Source organism: Equus asinus, chromosome 23 (assembly GCF_041296235.1).
Source record: "Equus asinus isolate D_3611 breed Donkey chromosome 23, EquAss-T2T_v2, whole genome shotgun sequence".
In the NCBI taxonomy this organism is placed as follows: Eukaryota; Metazoa; Chordata; class Mammalia; order Perissodactyla; family Equidae; genus Equus; species Equus asinus.
Window position 1 is genome coordinate 68,256,370 of NC_091812.1, and position 19,562 is coordinate 68,275,931.

The following is a 19,562-nucleotide window of genomic DNA, read 5'->3' on the forward strand; positions in this document are numbered from 1 at the left end:
CCGTTTAGTATTTATTCATTCTACTCTTGGTAGGCGTTTGGATAATTTCCAGTTTTTGACTCATCAGTAGTGCTACTGTGAACATTCTAGAACTTGTCTTTTAGGGAGCATATATACACATTTTTGTTGGTTATATACCCGGGAGTGGAATTGTTAGGTCACAGGGTGTACTTACTGTAAAGGAAAAATTCATCTTTTCTTTCCTATGTAGAGAAAAAACTCAATTCTCCCCTAGTGTGTGTTTCTTTCTTGTGTGTCTTCTTTGCTAGTCACACAGAACACTCACAGTTCTGGTCACCAAATGTATGGAGGTTTTTCTTTATGCCAAGCAATTCTCTGGGACACCAGGTAGGTGTCCTACAATTTAACTCAATTCTGACACTATCTACCCAGAGATAGCATCCAATCTCACAGGTATGGGCTCGGTCCCACAAGACTGCCCCTTCCCCTGGCGCACATCAGACACCAGTCACAAGCCCAGGATGTCACCTGAGCTTCTGACCTACAGGCTGTAGATTGGAGGTTCCAACAACCTCCTCCTCGGATTCGATTCATTTGCTAGTGTGGCTCACAGAACTCAAGGAAACACTTACTTATGTTTACCAGTTTATTACAAAAGGTTATGATAAAGGATACAGATGAACAGCCAGTTGGAAGAGGTGCATAGGGCAAGGTCTGTGGGAAGGGGCACAGAGCTTCCATGCCCTCTCCAGCATACCAGTCTCCCAGCATCTCCACATGTTCACCAACCCAGAAGTTCTCTGAACCCCGTACTTTTGGGATTTTATGGAGGCTGGCTTCATCGTGTACACATAATGGGTCATTAACTCCATTTCAGCCCTTCTCCCTTCTCAAGAGAATAGGGGACAGAGCTGAAAATGCCAAGCTTCTAATAATGGCTTGGTCTTTCTGGTGACCAGCCCCTATCCAGGACCCACTGAGTCACCTCAACAGAACAAAAGACGCTTCTGTCGCCCAGGAAATTACGAGTTTCAGGAGCCCCATGTCAGGAGCCAGGGGTAGACCCCAATATTAGGACAAGAGACACTGCTGCTGTTCTTATACGTAGGAAATTACAAGAGTTTCAGGAGCTCTGTACCAGGAACTGGGGGCAGAGACCAGGACATATTTTTTAATATCTTACACTCACAGTTAACTCTAGTACAGAAGTTGGCAAATTCTGTAAAGGGCCCAGTAGTAGATATTTTAGGCTTTGTGGGCCAGATGATCTCTGTTGCAAGTACTCCACTTTATCAAAACCATTCTAGCACTCAGGCCGTGTAGGAGCTGGTGACGGCCAGATTTGGCCCATGGTCTGTGGTTTGCTGCCTCCCATTCTAATAGGTACTAGCCAAGAGGTCTCCAAAGTGGTTATACTGATTTATACTCCCACTAGGCAGTACTGATTTCTCTGCATCCTTGCCCACACTTAGCATTTCCTATCTTTTTTCACTTTAGTCATTCTATGATTGTGTATTAAGGTTTTTGGGGGTTTGTTTTTAATTTTTGACATAATTTCAGACTTACTGAAAAGTTGAAAAGAATTCTCATATACCCTTCAATGAAATTCCCTAAATGTTAACCTTTTACCATATTTGCTTTATCCTTCCCTCTCTTTTTAAGGGGTGGAGGTGGCACGGGACCCTTTGAGAGTAAGTTGCAGACATGATGCCCCTTGTCCTCTAAATACTTAAGTACAGGTTTCTTAAAATCAGGGCCAGCCCGGTGGCACAGCAGTTAAGTTTGCATGTTCCACTTCTTGTTGGCCCGGGGTTTGCCGGTTTGGATCCTGGGTGGGGACATGGCACTGCTTGGCACGTCATGCTGTGGTAGGCGTCCCACATATAAAGTAGAGGAAGATGGGCACGGATGTTAGCTCAGGGCCATCCTTCCTCAGAAAAAAGAGGAGGATTGGCAGTAGTTGGCTCAGGGCTAATCTTCCTAAAAAAAAAATCAATACTGTTCTCTTAAGTAATTGAAATTAGGGAATCTGCATTGATACAATATTATCACCTAATCTGTAGACCTGATTCTATTAATGGTCCCAATAATGCCCTTTTTAACGAAAGAAAATGCTAGATTATGTGTGTCATTCAGTCTCTGTATCTCCAGTTCCTTTATTTTATTTATTTTATTTTATTTTTATATTTTATATTTTATATTATTATTTTTGCTAAGGAAAATTCACCCCGAGCTGACATCTGTTCCCAGTCTTCCTCTTTTTGCTTGAGGAAGATTCATCCTGAGGTTACATCTGTGCCGGTCTTCCTCTATATTGTATGTGGGTTGCCACCACAACTTGGCCACCGAAGAGTGGTGCAAGTCCACGGCTGGGAACAGAACCTCAGGCTCGTGAAGTGGAATGCCCCGAACTTAACCACCAGGCCACTGGGCCAGCCCTCCAGTTCCTGTAAACAGTCCTCAGTTTCTTTACATTTTGTAACACTGACATTTGCAGAGTACAGGCCAGTGCACTTAGAGTGCCCTTCATTTCGGTTTGTCTCACATTTTGTATGTGAATAAGGCCAAGTTTGTAGAGCCCCGTTTTCTCACTTTTATCTAGAATGCAGTAGGTTTGTTTTGGGGAATGAGCTTTTCTACTTTGAAGATATTTAATATTTTTAAATCCCTTATATTTTCATGTTGAAAGATTGCCGTAGAGTTGAAGTCAATCTTTTATTTAATGAACTGAATTATTATTGGCATATTAGAATTTCAAGTATATAATGTTTCAGTATGACTCATTTTTATATTTTGTAGTAGAGAATAACTCCATTTTCCAAATCAGTTATTTTGTTGACCTAACTTTTTAGGGACTTACTATAAAATAAATCATCGTAATAGTGAAACCTCCATTGTGTCTTCCTCTTGATACACTTAAAATGTTTGTGACTACTAAGGTAATGGTTAAAACATTTTTTTTTAAGTATGTAGAAAAATGTATTTGGGATTTCTTGCATTGTATTTTCTTTTTGTAAATATGGCAAAAGGTCTTTTAAAAGCTCAGTTTATTCTGAAAATTTATTTATTTTATTCTTTAGGATCAGTTCCTTTTTTCTTCCATGTCTATTATGGATTTTGTAAAAGAATATTTTATCACATTTTATTTCAGGATGTTCAAGATCCTTCAGTATTTGTAACTTTCCCTTTGGAGGAAGATGAAAATATATCTCTAGTTGCTTGGACAACCACGCCCTGGACTCTACCTAGTAACCTGGCCCTGTGTGTCAATCCAGATATGCAATATGTGAAAATTAAAGGTAAGTATGAGCCTGGTTACTTGTGACAGATATGGATGAGATAATTTTAACATATTTTGGAAAAGAATGAAAGCTTCCATTTCTTGTTAGAGTAAAAATAGAAGTCTTTGAAAAAGCTCTAGACTTAATCAGAAAAATATCCTCTAAAAGAGTTTTTCATTTCTGATTGAAAAAGTAACACACACAAAAATGTAAAAAGTAAAAATTCCGTATAATTTTCAGATTGTAATACATTTTTACACATCATTCCCCTATTACAGATGCAGAACTGGAGCTTTAAAGAGGTGGCATCTTATCGTTATTGGAAATCTCAGATATGTGTTTTTTCAACACCAACAAGCAATTAATGCACACACTAAGTATCTGGAGTTAGTATCCAGTCCCGCACGTTAAGGACTCGACCTAGAAAGACTGCCCCCACCACCACACTACCACCTCAGATGCCAATTGCAAGTCCAGGTTGTCCCTGTGTTTCTCACTGACCCATGACCCCCTCCTTGGGTTCGAGAAACCGGTTTGTCATAAAAGAATATAAAGGATACAGATGAACAGCCAGATGAGGAAGTACATAAGGCAAGGCCTGGAAGGGGCCTGGGCACAGGAGCTTCTGTCCTCATGGAACGGGGCAGAGGGGGATCACCCTTACGGCACTTTGTTCACTAAGCCAGAAGCCCTCTGAACGGTATCCTTTTGGGTTTTTGTGGAGGCCTTATTACATAGGCATGGTTGATTAGATCATTGGCCATTGGTGATCCGGCACAATCTCCAACCCCTCTCCTCTCCCCAGAGGTGGAGGAGAGGGGTGTGTGTGTGAAAGTTCCAACCCTTTTTTATAATAATCATGTGGTTGGTTACCCTGGCAACCAGCCCCCATCCTGAGGTTACCCAGGGGCTTCCAAAGTCACCTTATTGATATAACTAAAGGCACCTTTGTGGCTCTCATCACTTAGGAAATTCCAAGGGTTTTAGGAGCTCTGCCAAAAATGGAGATAAAGACCAAGTACCTATTTCTTATTATAAATCACAAAATCACAGAATCACTACCAGAACTTGAGAATTTGGAGCCTTTCAAATATTCCCTGCTAGGCTGTTAACCATAGTCTCAATGAGGTACTTTCCTTAGAGATTTGTATGAAAAAAGAAGCTTAGTACCTTCACATTTCAATAGTTTATGGTGGGAGGAAAGAAGCCAGGGAAAGAAAAGAAACCTCATAGCCAGAAAAAAATCCATCTTACAGGACAGTTAACTTGATTCACAATAGCTTGTGCTGGCAAGGGAAAAATATTGAGAGGAATAGGAAAGAATTGGGAGTCAGAAAACAGGTATTTTTATTATTATTTGGCTGTGCCTTGGCCGTGCATAGGACCGAGAGTTGGTTTCTAATGGTCCTTTCTGGGGAAGAGCTGTTGTCCAGGCAGGGCCTGCCTCTGCTTCTCCAGGCAGTTAGAGTCCTACCTTCACAAGTTCCCGGTGTCATCCCTGGGTATGGCCATGGTGTAATGAGCCTGAACGCCTTAGGGCCATCTGGCCAAGATTTCGATCACGTCACTCCTCTGCCTGCATATGGCTCTTGTACTTGGCGGACTGTATGTCCTGAGTTTTATTTAGAAAACGTAGACTCCGCTTATAACTGAGCTCCTGTGAGGTCAGAGCTGGTGAATGGAAGCATTATTTGTAGCAGTTTTTCAGTGAACTTCAAGGGTCTTCAAAAGGATCCATAGATTCTCGTTTTTCTTATAGTGGACTGAATATATGACATAGGCTGTGATAAATTCTCGGGTATATCATACTTTACAGTTGGGAGTTTAAATAGCCTAAGTTTTCGTAGGGCAATTTCTCAGTACCTGTTAAATTTGAAATGTTTATACAGTTGTTCCTGCTTTTCTGTTTCTAGGGTAGTATCCTCCAGAAACACTTCCAGTGAGGGTGCAAAGAGACATTCAAGGATATTCATAGTAATAAAAATTTGAAAACAATTTAAATGTCTAGTATTAGTTGGTTTGTTAAAAATAACTTGTATCTCCGTAAAATGGAGTGCTATAGAGCTATTTAAAAGAACAAGAAAGATCCATATATGCTAATATATGAAAAGATTTTCACAATTATGTGAAAACAAATTGCAAAACTGTATTAATATTCCATAATTGTTAGAAAAAATTACACATTCATGTAAGATGTATGTTAGCGTATACATTGAAAAATATCTAGAGGAAGAGACATGCAAACGATAGTGCTTGAGGGGGCACGACATTAGAAGGGACTTTGTGAGCTTCTTGGTTTGTTAATATTATGGCTTTTAAACATTCACATATATTACCTTTGGTAGGAGAAAATAAAGCTTAATTTACTTAAAATGGATAGAGGTGCAATTAACAACTGATAAGATGCCCAGGTGCGTTTGATGTTTTTGTCTTTTGTGTGTCTGGGAAGCAGTGTGCCCTAGTGCTCTTTGCAGTGTTTCTCTGTGTGTGATAAGCACGCTGGATGCAGGTGATACAGGAGCCCTGCAGGGAAAAGTACACTGAGAGGTGTCTTTAGAGTCATCCAGAGTCTGAATGTGACTGAAATCCGCTTCTTCTCTTGCTCTCATAGATGTCGTCAGAGGAAAATTACTCATTTTGATGGAAGCCAGATTGTCAGCCCTCTATAAATTGGAGAGTGACTATGAGATCCTTGAAAGGTGAATATGCAAGTCATTGATTTGTGCTTGTGTTTCTGTGTCTTTAGCTTATATTATTCAAGATTAGTTTTAAGTAGTAAACGGAGTATGTGGAGGTCATACGTTCCAGCACTGACGACTTAGAAACAAGTGAACTGGAAGTGAGGGGTGACTTGATGTGGCTGCAGCCTCCTTTCCTTCGTGATTTAATCTAACTCTGAGTTTGCCTTTCTCCTTTTCCTAGATTTCCTGGTGCCTATCTCAAAGGCAAGAAATACACGCCCCTGTTTGACTATTTTGTGAAGGTGAGCTCAGGGCCTGTAGACAGGGGCTTTCGGCACCTGTTCTTGGGTAACTGAAGCCACATGATGATAGCTGGGGTGGCACTCGCCAATTGTGGTGCCGTCAGTACAAGGGGCCTGAATTCAGAAGTGCTTCAGTGTTAACGAAATTAAATTCTGTTTGTATTGCCTTCTTGTTTTAGTAATTAAAATCCTATAGGAATTTTTAAAATACTTTTCTCAACTTACGTAAGGAATTACTTTACATTTGATAAGATTTATATGTGTTTATTTTTATTGTTTTTAATTTACTTATCACCCAGGAAATTTATTGAGTTTTTTGGGGTTTTTTTTGAGGAAGATTATCCCTGAGCTAACTGCTGCCAGTCCTCCTCTTTTCGCTGAGGAAGACTGGCCCTGAGCTCACATCCATGCCCATCTTCCTCTATTTTATATGTGGGACGCCTACCACAGCATGGCGTGCCAAGTGGTGCCATGTCCGCACCTGGGATCCGAACAGGCGAACCCCGGGCTGCCGAAGTGGAATGTGTGCACTTAACCACTGTGCCACCGGGCCAGCCCCTACAAATTCTTTGATTTAAGACCAAATCATCTGGTGTATACCTGAAATACGTATGTTCTGAAATATGCAGTAGGAGCTATGAGAGTAGGTGCTGCCTGTGGGGACTGCTCACCCACCTCAGCCGTGGTGGGAACAGGATCCAGAGCCCCAGGACAGGAATGTGGTGTGGGGTTTCTTGGTATTCAGTTAAAAACGGTAATATACGTTTGTACGTCTGATTCTAAGGACACACATATTGTCCCTCCGTATTTACACTATTGAAGACACACCTTTTAGCACCTATCATACCACACCAGAAACATTTCCAGGTGATTTGGGTTAAAGCAATTAAAAATTCATGGTCATCTTCAAGTTTAATGTTGCTGAAAATGACATTGTATTTGGAACCAGAAGACCTTGTTTCAGGCCCTGGCTTCATCACTGCTAGTTGTGTGATTTGGGCAAACCATTTCATCTTTGTTCTGAGTTTGTTCATCTGTGAAATGCAAATAGAACCAGAACATTTTTAAAATATGGGAATACTAATACCTTTTTCACAGGATTATAGGAATTAAATGTGAAAATCATTTCTGAAAGTACTTTTTACGAAAGGAAGAGAGATAAGAAAGCAAAGGATCAGTTTCAGCCAAACAAAGGGTATTCGGAAAGAAATATTAAGAGATGAAGGCAGAAAAAGTAGGTCTGTAGCCTTATCCCTGTGTTAAGCTGATTTCATTGTTGTTGCAAAGAAAATCAATTGAAAACATTTCCCCTTAGTGTTAGAGTGAGTGCACTACCTGTCAATAGAACTTGCAACCTTGGCTTCTCCATCTTGGTTCTTTCAAGGTTTGCCTTTTGTGACTGAATACTTGAGCTGGACTGAGAGGAACAGGAGGAGCGAGCCTATGCAGTGATTGGAGATAGACCGGGAAGGGAATAGTTTAGGGAGCGCATTTTCTGGGCCTGTGTGCTAAACTGCATGCTGGGGCTGGTGAGGAGGTCATTTATACATGATGAATTGTTTTTCATGGAAAAGATGTGTTGCGTTAGCTTGTTTCTTCTCAGTCTGAATTATTCTGTCTTTTCTCCTTCTGAAAATAATTTTGCATTTCAGATTCTTACCAAAACCTGTTATTAAATTATGATATGGTAGTGCTTCATCCTTTAAGCTTGCTCACCTTCTTTTTCCAGTGTAAAGAGAATGGTGCTTTTACTGTGCTTGTTGACAACTACGTAAGGGAGGAAGAAGGCACTGGCGTTGTACACCAAGCTCCTTACTTCGGTGCTGTGAGTAGTATAATCTTGCAGATGTACTTATGAGAAGTCAACATCAGTGGCCACTGTGCCGTGGCTATGGGTGTGGCTGTGTGTGTGGTGTTCCTTACTCTTGTTTAAACCATGGGGTAGACCTCTTTTCCAGATCACTGCTCCCGAAAATGGCTTATAAAACTTGCATGTGTAATTCCTTTTCACCCTGACCTGGTTTCGGAAAATAGTGGGCTGAATCCTGGGTGTTGCCAGGCATTTAGTCTTTCTGAAAGGCATGCTATGTTTTCATTCATTCACGTTTTACGTCCAGTCCTCTTGCTCTTTATGGTATGCATTCTGTGGAGTCATGCAGTCACCACGACTGTCAGTGCCGAAGGGTTCCCTCACCTCCACTGTGTTCTTGACTAAATTTACTGCATGATCAGAAGGGAGAATCTGACCTCTCCTCAAAACTGTATGGTGTGGTTAAATTGAAATTTTTCCCAGAGTAATTTTTCTAAAGATGTGATCCTTTTAACATAATTGTATGTGAATAAAACAGAAGAGTATAAGGGATTAAGGGCACACATTTCAGAGCAAATCAGACCTCACCTTAAGTCACAGCCCTGCCACTCACAGGCGGCCTCTGAGTCAGTTACTTGGCCTGTCTGGACCTCCTTTTCCTCCTCTGGAACATGGGTGACAGTACATCCTGTCTGGTGACTGTAAGGGTTCAACGAATCACCTGTGAGGAGCGTTGGGCACAGCGCTGATGCTGTAAGGTGTGGACAGTCACGGTGCCAGTGCCACCCCCACTGGGGACCTGCCGCTCCTCTCAGCTCCACCGTCTGTCCTGAGAGGGCTGGTGCTGGCTGTCTCTGTGCTCCTTTTGTCTTTGTACTTAACCTGTACAGGGATTTTTACTAGGAAATCTTCAAACATACACAGGAGTAAAGAAAATACTGTAATAAATTCATATATTCACATCATCCTGCTGCATTAATTATCAGCATTTTGGAAACTCCATTTTATCTGTTTGTTCCCTCTCCCCTTCTACCACACCTTTTTTTTTATTTTGGCTAGAGGGTTTTGAAGCAAATCCTCAACATCATGTCTTTCATCTGTAAATACTTCACATCTCTGACTGATAAGGACTTATAGTTTTAATATAGCCACCATGCCATTGTTATACTAGATAAAATTAACTGTTCCTTAATATTACCTAATACCTGTCCATATTCAAATTGAGTGGAAGCATTCTTGATAAACTGTTTATTGAGTGTTAGGAACTAGTCAAATTTCAGTTATTCATAGTAGTTTTAGGGTCAACGGTATGGTTGTGTCACTGATGATAAATAATAAAAAGGTAACTTCTTGGTTTTGAATTATAGTTTAAGTTTCCTTTTTGAAATGTAAATATCTATCATGTGCTATAGTAGTAACTCATATATTGTCCTGAATGACAGGCAGGTTAATGTTGTAGAAGATCAGGTCTTTAAACGGCATTTGGTGACATTTTCCGAGAGACCCTCCATGTGGTAGCTTTGCCATTGCTGCGCTGTGACTTCTCCAGAGTCTGTACCTCTGCATGACTGTCCGCCTGTCATTCTGGCTCTGTTCAGGAATGCTGTTCTTAGCTAGTCTATGTGGGCGTGCCTGTTTGCTCTACACTAAATGGTTCAGATTGCTGGGCTTCGGGGCTTGTCCTGTCTGTGTTGTGCAGGTGTGTTTGGGTCTTCCTTCATGGCCAGGCTGTCACTGCCCTTGCTCTTAGCACATCCACATCACACAGGCAGCCTCTCAGCACAGTGAGACTTGAACACTGGCCCCGGTGGAAGCATATTGGCTTTCCAGTTTGTCTTGGCGTAAAACCAGAGTGTGGTTTCACTGTTCAGCCTGAGACAGTCCCTTTAATTTTAGCTTCAGGCAGCATAGCACAGCAGTGAAGACCTTGGACTCTTAGAGTCCAACAACCTTGGAGCCAGGCATTGCCACTTTGCAGCTGAGCTTTTTCTTTGTGCCTCAGCTTCCTCTTCTGTAAAATGGGGGTAGTTGCTGGTTTGTTCGAGGGGAGCACATAGTTAAAACCTAGTGCACCTGTCTGCCTTCCTCACAGGATCATCATGGAGATTAAATAAGCTAAGTAATCAAGCGTTCATAGCACATTATACGTGTTTGCTAATTATTGTTAACACTGCTCAAAATGTATTCCTGCAGCATGGTAGTGTGCCTGGGTAAACTATGCTGCCTGGGGCCCGTTCATTTATTTGTAAAGTGAATACTTCGGATTTAGATCAGTGTTGCTATCCTTTCGGCCACTCCTTGGCAGAATGCAAATCCAGGTGCACATCAGGCATCATGCAGTATGTGCTAAATAGGTCCTTCCATACGCCTCCATGTGCTTCTGCTCTGTGTATATGTGTATGTGCCTATATGCTGCGATTAGAAATCAGATTTGATTTCGCTTTAATACATGCATGTGTGTCCTCTCTCTTCTTACTTAGTAGACACTCTGCTGTATGTAGGGGTCTGTGAAGTAACGGCTGGGAAAACTGGGGAGGTGACCTAATCCCCTATCCAACTGTAGGGCTCTGTATCTCTGAGTGGTCCTTGAATTCACTTCAGTTGAGAAGATAACTAAAGGTATTACATTTACATGTCAGAATACTGAAAACTTGTCTTGTAAGTCTGTCGCCTTCTGTACACTCCTGTCTGTACACTCCTCGCTCCCTGCACCCACATTTCTTAAAGTGTTTTGTTCTGCCCTCCATCCCCCTTGCCCTTCTCCCCAGGATGACTATCGAGTCTGTATGGACTTTGGCATCATTCAGAAAGACTCTCTCCCTATTTGTCCTGTGGATGCATCAGGCTGTTTCACAGCGGAAGTGACAGATTTCATGGGACAGTATGTAAAGGTCTGTATCTGTGTGACATAGAAAGGTGTCAGTTTTGTCATACTTCTTTCATTAATCAGTTTTTTATTAAATAGCTTCCATATCTGGGATTTTTTTTCCAGGAAGTTGTTTTTGTTTTGTTTCAGCACAGAAAATTGAAAGGACAGACAGATGTTATCTGCTGCATTCTGAGGGTCTAGTACGTTCAAAGGAATCTTGCTATAGTTTGAAGGGTAGGGATCAGAAAAACTGGGCTCTGATTTGTGGCTCATGAAGCAGCTTTGTGACCTTGGGGTAATCATTGCTGATTGAAAACCTCACTACCTTAAATGGCATGAAATGTACCTAAAGTTGTGCAGCGGCTAAAATATAGACCGAATATTTTTATAATACTTTTGTTATTTGTGCCTTTTGTTTATAGAAAAAGTATCAAAATAACAGATTTTAGTAATATACTCAATTATCTTGTGTTACTACATATTGTAGGTTATTTTGATGGCTAGATTTTAATTTTTTAACAGGATGCTGACAAAAATATCATCAGGACCCTGAAGGAACACGGCCGACTCCTTGTTGCCAGCACCTTCACTCACAGCTACCCTTTCTGCTGGAGGTGAGAAGACATGAAGACTGTGTTGTAGCTAGAGCTTCAGACTTTTGGATGCCCTTAATATGTGTGCCCATTCCACCAATTTGTGGTTCCCATCTCATTTGTGTCCTTCAGAGTTAGTGTATGGAAACTGCCTTCTTGTGTGAAGGAGAATTGTGTGGATACATACAGTTACCTCTTTCCTCAGGAGTTGGGCGAGAAATACAGACATATGCAAATAGGTTTTGTATTGGGGCCATATGTGTTTAGCATGCGACATATCTCTAGAATTTTCTAATGGAATTTAGTGAGAAATATAATGTGACATCAAGTTTACTACAAAACCATACTGCTGTGGTGTGGGTGAAAGTGGGGTGCTCCGTGGCATCATGTTCTGTTCCCACGTTTCCTCTGTGTTGAAATTGACATCATTTCTCAGACAGCTGTCACACCAGCAGGACTGTTTTCTTCCTTGTCTTCTATTACTAGCTTTTGCCTTTCTTGGCATTGTGGAGGGAGGTGACCAATACTGAGGACATAGACATTAGTATTTGCAATAAAAGTAAATATTAGCAGAAAGCCAAATAGGTGGTAGTGATGTCAGTCATACCCTGGGCACCTGCATCCCTCAGTCTCACCAGCCACGTCTGCTTTTTCGATTCCCCAGGTCGGACACTCCCCTCATTTACAAAGCAGTGCCCAGCTGGTTCGTGCGAGTGGAGCACATGGTGGACCAGCTGCTGAGGAACAATGGCCTGTGTTACTGGTGAGCAGTAAGATGTGTGTCTTCGTTGTGTCCTTTGTCACGTAGTAAGTATTGGTTATACTTCCCCCCAACTGTAATAATTTTAATAGCTAACTTTTATTGTATATTGTGATAATAACTTTTTTATTCTGTATTTTCAGGAACACAAAATAATTTAATATTATGTAGTAGAAGTAGCATCCTTCTTATGGTAAAGCTTATAAGGGAGCGTTTTTCTTTTTTAAAACCCAGTGGAAATAAGAAACTGCCATTTATTTGATTTGCAGAATGGAATAACTTTGGGGAAAAATCTGGCCGTACTCTTGGAGTTCCTTAGCCTTACGTAATAATCATTATCAGGATAAGCATTTATGTTTGGAGTACCTACAGAGGCCCTTTACGCTTCCACACTGGACACTAGTTGAGTCTCTAGAGGACAGTGGCGTCTTGTGCACCCCCACTTTGTGGATGAGCCTGCAGGGACGAGAGCCTCACTTTCCTCAGCTGCTGTCTGACCCACGGAGGGGTGTTACTCAGCCGCTGAGTGCAGAAGCAAAATAAGGCTGAATGTGTGTGTTCCAGGAGAATGTTTTTCACTGGGAGTTCTGAGGGTGATCACTATGTCTTACTTCCCACAGAACCCAACTCAACTTAAAAACTGCATTTGATTTTGGAAGAATGAGGAGAATCTCAGAACAGTAAAAAGAAATGGTTATAAACTAGAGCTTTCTGTATTTCCTAGAAAAATGACCCTGATTTCTCAAGAAAAAGTAGTTTTTCTGCTTTTGTACCAAGGAAGCTCTTTAGTTCCCCTAACGTGTGAAGTGCTGGCTGTGGAATATTAGTGTGCTGGCCTCGTGTGGGTGCAGGCCTGTAAACTGACCCTTATCATACTGTATGGTAACCACGGTGCCTGAGAGAACAGGGTGTTTGGGAGCCTGGGGGCCCCTGACTCAGTGTTAAGCTTGGGAAGGTTTCATGCAAAGCCAAGCCTCAAAGGATAAGGAGCCATTTACCAAGTGGAGGCAGTGGAATCCTGGGGGCGGGTGGCAGAGGGAAGGAGGGCTGTGGGCACAGGCAAAGGCATTAGGTGAAGAGCTTCCTTCTCAGGAATTTACCTCACTGCTGGAGCCTAGAGTGCCATGCCAGGGGGACATCAGATGAGCCTGCGGAGGCGGCTACCTACCAGCTACAAGCAACATGACCTGTGTGGATTCTTAATTAGTAGATGACGGGGAGCCCTTGCTAGTGAGTTTCAGTAGAAACTGTTGTGTGGCAGATGGCCTGAAGACCAGATCTGAGTGGGACCAGGCTAGCCAGCATCATGGTGACTGGTTAGAGGACTGTGGCAGTCCTGTGGTGGAGAACGGGACAAGGAAGCTGTGGACTGTGGGGTTTCCCATTACAGAGTGTCTTCACTGGGATGAATTCACAGCACATACAGCCACTGTGGGTCGTCTGGTGCTGTCCATGCAGAAGACGTTCTCCCAGGAGCGAGCTCAGCACTTCCAGAACGTTAGGTCCACAAAGCATTATACAAAGGCTTATGCCGACCTAATTAAAAGTTTACTTACTCATATTCTTACGTGATCACTTATCTGACCTGTTTATTGCAGGGTCCCGGAGTTCGTGCGAGAAAAGCGATTTGGAAATTGGCTAAAAGATGCACGTGACTGGGCAGTTTCCAGAAACAGATACTGGGGCACTCCTATCCCACTGTGGGTCAGCGATGACTTGGAGGAGGTGAGGCAGGGAGGTGCTTCCTGGGGTTGGTTTTTGCTGAAGCACTTCATTTGTGCATCTGAATATGAGGTAAAAGAATATGATTTCTTTTTTTCTCTATCCCTTTCTTATTTTGTCTGTTTTTTTCCTCTTTATTCTTTCCTAGAATCATGACATAAATAAGAATATGTTTTTAGGGTTTTTAATTAATTTTTACTTTACTTTTACTTATAAATACTGTTTTTAAAATTTCCCTCTGTATAAAAGTGAAGAATGCAGTTTTTGTCAGGTAAATCCACGCAGTAAATTGTTTGTGTTATGTTGCTCTGATCTTTTTCTCCTTGTGAGCTATTATGAAGAAAACAGAGACTCCAACCCTGCACTGAGTCTTAGAGTGTTAAACCAACTGTATAGTGATGAAAAAGGAAGACTTAAAAATAAATTACCACAGCATTGCAGACCTTTAATCTGTAAAATCCAGCGGACGTGTGAGTGTCTGTATAAATATATATACAGGAGTAAAGATGTATTCCCACAACAGAGCCTCTGTCCAGCGCTGAGAGCGTTAGAGCAGTCGTGAGCCACAGCAGCTCAAGGAGCTTGGTAAATCCCCAGGAGGGACCGGAAACGCAACAGTAAAGTAGCTGAATCAGAAGACTTTTCAGTACTGAACAGGAGGGGCCTAGAAAGAGGCCGTGGGTGTTCACCAGGCAGCAGGAACCCCCTGGGTGAGAACCCCCAGCAACTCCTGCTGGTGCAGTCAGGCTGCACGGGCCTGTCAGAGGGCTCCCCTGTTCCAAGTGCCCCAGCTGGCCCATCTCTCAGCCTCCTTACCTGGACATCAGCCTAATGTCTTGTGATCGGATTACTTTGATCTGGTCCATGCAGTAATCTAGTTCATGCTTTGAATTGGAAAGAGTCCAGCTTAAATAGCCAAATTCAAGAGCCAGGAAGAAACTAAGATGCCTTAGAGTAATAATCTAGGCCTTTCACCTTTGCTGGTTGTTTTTGGCAGAAATTTGGACGTAGTAAACCCTCAAGAAATACTTGTTGGCATCATGGCCATGAAATCCTCTCCATGTAGGGACTCTGTGTGATATAGGGCAGGTAACAAAGTAGAGAAGTCTGCTCCCCTCCTCAGATAGCAACGTGCAGTCTCTGGTGAGTGTGAGCCAGGTTGGTGATAACTATCCTCCAGCCCAGGCTGGTATACGAATGAGCTTCTAAAGAAGATCAAAGGTTTCTAAAACTAAACAAGAATGCTGCAGAAATTAACTCTGTGTGATGTTTGTATCTGAGGCACTCCCACTTTCTAACTTTGTTTTAACAGGTGGTTTGCGTTGGCTCAATGGCAGAACTTGAAGAACTGTCAGGAGCAAAGATCTCAGATCTGCACAGAGAGAGGTCAGTTTGTGAGGGATTCACTTCAGTTCTTTCCTTCAGAGAGCGTTGGGCTAGGTCCTGGCCATTAAAGCATGGTCTCTGGAGCAGATCATGGAGCTACATGTAGAAGTCAGACGCTAGTTTGCTGAATTACTTTGTTGATGACTCATGTCATATGGAGGAAAGGTGGCCCCTGTCTGTAAGTTACTTGTCGGGACACTTTGGTGTATAACCTTCCAGGCCAAGCACTCAAGGTGCCTTCTTTTTTAAAAAAAAAAGATTTTATGGGGCTGGCCCCGTGGCCGAGTGGTTAAGTTCACGCGCTCCGCTGCAGGCGGCCCAGTGTTTCGTCAGTTCGAATCCTGGGCGCGGACATGGCACTGCTCATCACACCACGCTGGGGCAGCGTCCCACATGCCACAACTAGAAGAACCCACAATGAAGAATACACAACTATGTACCGGGGGGCTTTGGGGAGAAAAAGGAAAAAATAAAATCTTTAAAAAGAAAAAAAAGAAAGATTTTATTTTTCCTTTTTCTCCCCAAAGCCCCCCAGTACATAGTTGTATATATTTTAGTTGTGGGTCCTTCTAGTTGTGGTACGTGGGATGCCGCCTCAGCATGGCCTGATGACTGGTGCCATGTCCACACCCAGGATTCTAACCTGTGAAACCCTGGGCCACCGAAGCAGAGCACACGAACTTAACCACTCCAGCCCTGGGGCCAACCCCATCAAGGTGCCTTCTGAAACCCTGTGACAGCCACCGATACTTCTGTTTGCAGGGGCATACCATAGAGCTTGTCAGGGCGTTCCGTTTCCTACTGGCAGTTAGACCAGTAGGTTCTGTTGTGCTTATAATTAAGAGAAATGGCTACTTCTCTGTTTATTAGCATCGACCATCTGACTATTCCTTCCCGTTGTGGGAAGGGGTCGTTGCATCGCATCTCTGAGGTGTTTGACTGCTGGTTTGAGAGCGGCAGCATGCCCTATGCCCAAGTTCATTACCCGTTTGAAAGCAAGAGGGAGTTCGAGGAGGCATTTCCTGCAGACTTCATTGCTGAAGGCATCGACCAGACCAGAGGATGGTAAGTTCCTTGTTCTTGCGAATGTTCTCTTGATTTTGTTTTACGCAGCAGGTTTTTTTTTTATTCTGATTTTTTTATTTTATTTTTTTATTTATTTTTTTATTGAGTTATTGATAGGTTACAATCTTGTGAAATTTCAATTGTACATTAATGTTTGTCAGTCATGTTGTAGGTGCACCACTTCACCCTTTGTGCCCACCCCCCACCCCACCTTTCCCCTGGTATCCACTAAAGTGTTCTTGGTCCATAGTTTTAAATTCCTCATACGAGTGGAGTCATACACAGATTATCTTTCTCTCGCTGGCTTATTTCACTTAACATAATTCTCTCAAGGTCCATCCATGTTATTGCAAATGGAATGATTTTGTTCTGTTTTGCAGCTGAGTAGTATTCCATTGTATATATGTACCACATCTTCTTTATCCATTCGTCTGTTGATGGGCACTTAGGTTGCTTCCACGTCTTGGCTATTGTAAACAGTGCTGCAGTAAACATTGGGGTGCACAGGACTTTGGGGATTGCTGACTTCAGGCTCTTTGGATAAATACCCAGTAGTGGGATGGCTGGATCGTATGGTAGTTCTATTTTTAGTTTTTTGAGGAATCTCCATACTGTTTTCCATAGTGGCTGCACCAGTTTGCATTCCCACCAGCAGTGTATGAGGGTTCCTTTTTCTCCGCAACCTCTCCAACATTTGTTGCTATTAGTTTTAGATATTTTTGTCATTCTAACGGGTGTAAGGTGATATCTTAGTGTAGTTTTGATTTGCATTTCCCTGATGATCAGCGATGATGAGCATCTTTTCATGTGCCTATTGGCCATCAGTATATCTTCTTTGGAGAAATGTCTGTTCATGTCTCCAGCCCATTTTTTGATTCTTTATCAAAGAATCAAAGAGAGTTCTTTATATATTAAGGCTATTAAGCCTTTGTCAGATATATGACTTGCAAATATTTTTTCCCAGTTAGTGGGTTGTTTTTTTGTTTCAATCCTGTTTTCATTTGTCTTGAAGAAGCTCTTTAATCTGATGAAGTCCCATTTGTTTATTCTTTCTATTGTTTCCCTTCTCTGAGAAGGCATGGTGTCCGAAAAGATCCTTTTAATACTGATGTCAAAGAGTGTACTGCCTACGTTTTCTTCCAGAAGCCTTATGGTTTCAGGTCTCACCTTTAGGTCTTTGATCCATTTTGAGTTTCTTTTGGTGAATGGTGAAAAAGAATGGTCAATTTTCATTCTTTTACATGTGGCTTTCCAGTTTTCCCAGCACCATTTGTTGAAAAGACTTTCTTTTCTCCATTGTATGCCCTCAGCTCCTTTGTCAAAGATAAGCTGTCCATAGATATGTGGTTTTATTTCTGGGCTTTCAATTCTGTTCCATTGATCTGTGCACCTGTTTTTGTACAAGTACCACGCTTACGCAGCAGGTATTTTACTGAGCACCTAGCGTCTATCAGATGGGTGCTGGGGAGATTGTCAGACAAGACAGGCTCGCTCCTGCCCTCTGCTCCTCACCACCAAACATCTCATTGAAGTGTCTTTGGAGTAGGAATTTTTCACTGGAGTAGGACAGTAGTTTTAGAGTTTGAATTATTTCACTTACATTTTGGAATATAGAGATTTGTTTTGCTGGAAGATTAAGTGATACAAAACACAATATGTGTTCTTAGCTTGTTTACTTCAAATAATTTACTCAAATGTTTAATGAGTATTTACATACAAGATAATGAGTTGGGTGCTACAGATTTGAGGAATAGTTGGGAATGTGCTCAGATGTTAAAGCTAGCCTCGTAAAATTAACATTCTAAAAAAATGCAGATTTTAAAAAAGGGGGGAGATTGTGGTATTGGTTTTATCTGGTGACTTATTTAAAGCAGTACTTTCATCCTCTTAATTAGAAAAAGGTGAGTTACCGTCTCTTCATGGATAAGCTTGGCCAACCCGGGTTCCAATTTTGCTTTCATTAGTAATGTGCCTGCAGGAGTGTTTAAGGCACCCTGGGGTCCTTTTCTGCTTTTGCAACTTGCGTTCATCACAAACTAATTGAATTCCAGCCTTAATGCTCTGAAGTGTTCTATATTCAGCTTCTAATCCGTTCATCTGTAGAAACAGCTACCAGGCACAAACCCTTGTTCTTAGAGAGGCCACATGACTCACCAGTAGGTTTCTCGGAGGAGCGGCGGCATCTGGCAGCTGTTGAAAGCCCTCCTATGGGTCCCTGTGTGCACACTGCCTCCTTCCCCTTCCCTCAGCCATGGGCTGCCTCGCTTAGGCACTTGCGTCCTCCTCACCTACCTTTGGAGGAAGGGATGTCTGGTCTCCATCTTCATCAATTCACATCACATAATGTTCTTGGGGTGCAAAATCAGGTTGGAGGTGACACAAGCAAGCTTCCTGAGACAGCTTGCAGGGCTGTGATGGACCTCTCTTAGGGAACAAGTTGGCAAGTAAACAATATACATGCTATCTGACAGAAGGAAAATGCATTCCTGTTGCTGTAGTCTACCTTGAACTTTGGGATGAGAGTGCTCTTTGCATCTTTTGTCATCAGACTGTCCCATATGACCTTGTGCTAAAGGCAACACACATCCTTGGATTTTCAGCCCAGAATTTGTGGGAGGTCCTGGGAGGCCATCCGGGCCTGCCCTGCCTTGTGGCTGCCCAACTGGTTCCCCAAGGAGGGCAACAGTACTGTCCTCAACTTCTGGGAGTCAGCCTCTCACTCCAGGCCTTTATTTGCTTTAAATAAAGCACATTTTGTTTTTTCTGATCAGAAGCTCTAATGTGATTGATATGCAGTGGGTCTGCCTATGTGTAATTTTCCAGCACTCCCCAGATGATTCTAACGTGTCACCACAATTAACGACCATTGCTTTAAGGGATTATCAAAAAGTGTAACTGATCTAAAATAGAAATTCAGTCCGATAAGTAAACCAGTGTTTTTTCGATGCTTGGACTCCTTTTCTGTTTTTATTGAACTATTTCTTGGTGGTTTTTTCCAGGTTTTACACCCTGCTGGTGCTGGCCACGGCTCTCTTTGGACAGCCACCTTTCAAGAATGTGATTGTGAACGGACTCGTCCTGGCCAGGCAGGTCACGCCCTTGTGTAGTTGTGAGTTCAGTTGCTGATCCCTT

At 42.3% G+C, this 19,562-nt stretch overlaps 1 protein-coding gene across 1 annotated transcript in view; it reads left to right on the forward strand.

The window, feature by feature from the left end:
* Nucleotides 1-19,562, forward strand: part of IARS1 (isoleucyl-tRNA synthetase 1) — a 76,125-nt gene that overhangs the window by 15,644 nt on the left and 40,919 nt on the right. Inside the window, exons 7-17 of the mRNA XM_014864667.3 lie at nucleotides 3,113-3,260; nucleotides 5,854-5,941; nucleotides 6,165-6,225; nucleotides 7,955-8,050; nucleotides 10,804-10,926; nucleotides 11,427-11,518; nucleotides 12,162-12,260; nucleotides 13,856-13,982; nucleotides 15,292-15,365; nucleotides 16,236-16,430; nucleotides 19,430-19,516. Coding sequence (XP_014720153.1) covers nucleotides 3,113-3,260; nucleotides 5,854-5,941; nucleotides 6,165-6,225; nucleotides 7,955-8,050; nucleotides 10,804-10,926; nucleotides 11,427-11,518; nucleotides 12,162-12,260; nucleotides 13,856-13,982; nucleotides 15,292-15,365; nucleotides 16,236-16,430; nucleotides 19,430-19,516 — 1,190 coding nt within the window. The remainder of the gene's footprint in view (nucleotides 1-3,112; nucleotides 3,261-5,853; nucleotides 5,942-6,164; nucleotides 6,226-7,954; nucleotides 8,051-10,803; nucleotides 10,927-11,426; nucleotides 11,519-12,161; nucleotides 12,261-13,855; nucleotides 13,983-15,291; nucleotides 15,366-16,235; nucleotides 16,431-19,429; nucleotides 19,517-19,562) is intronic.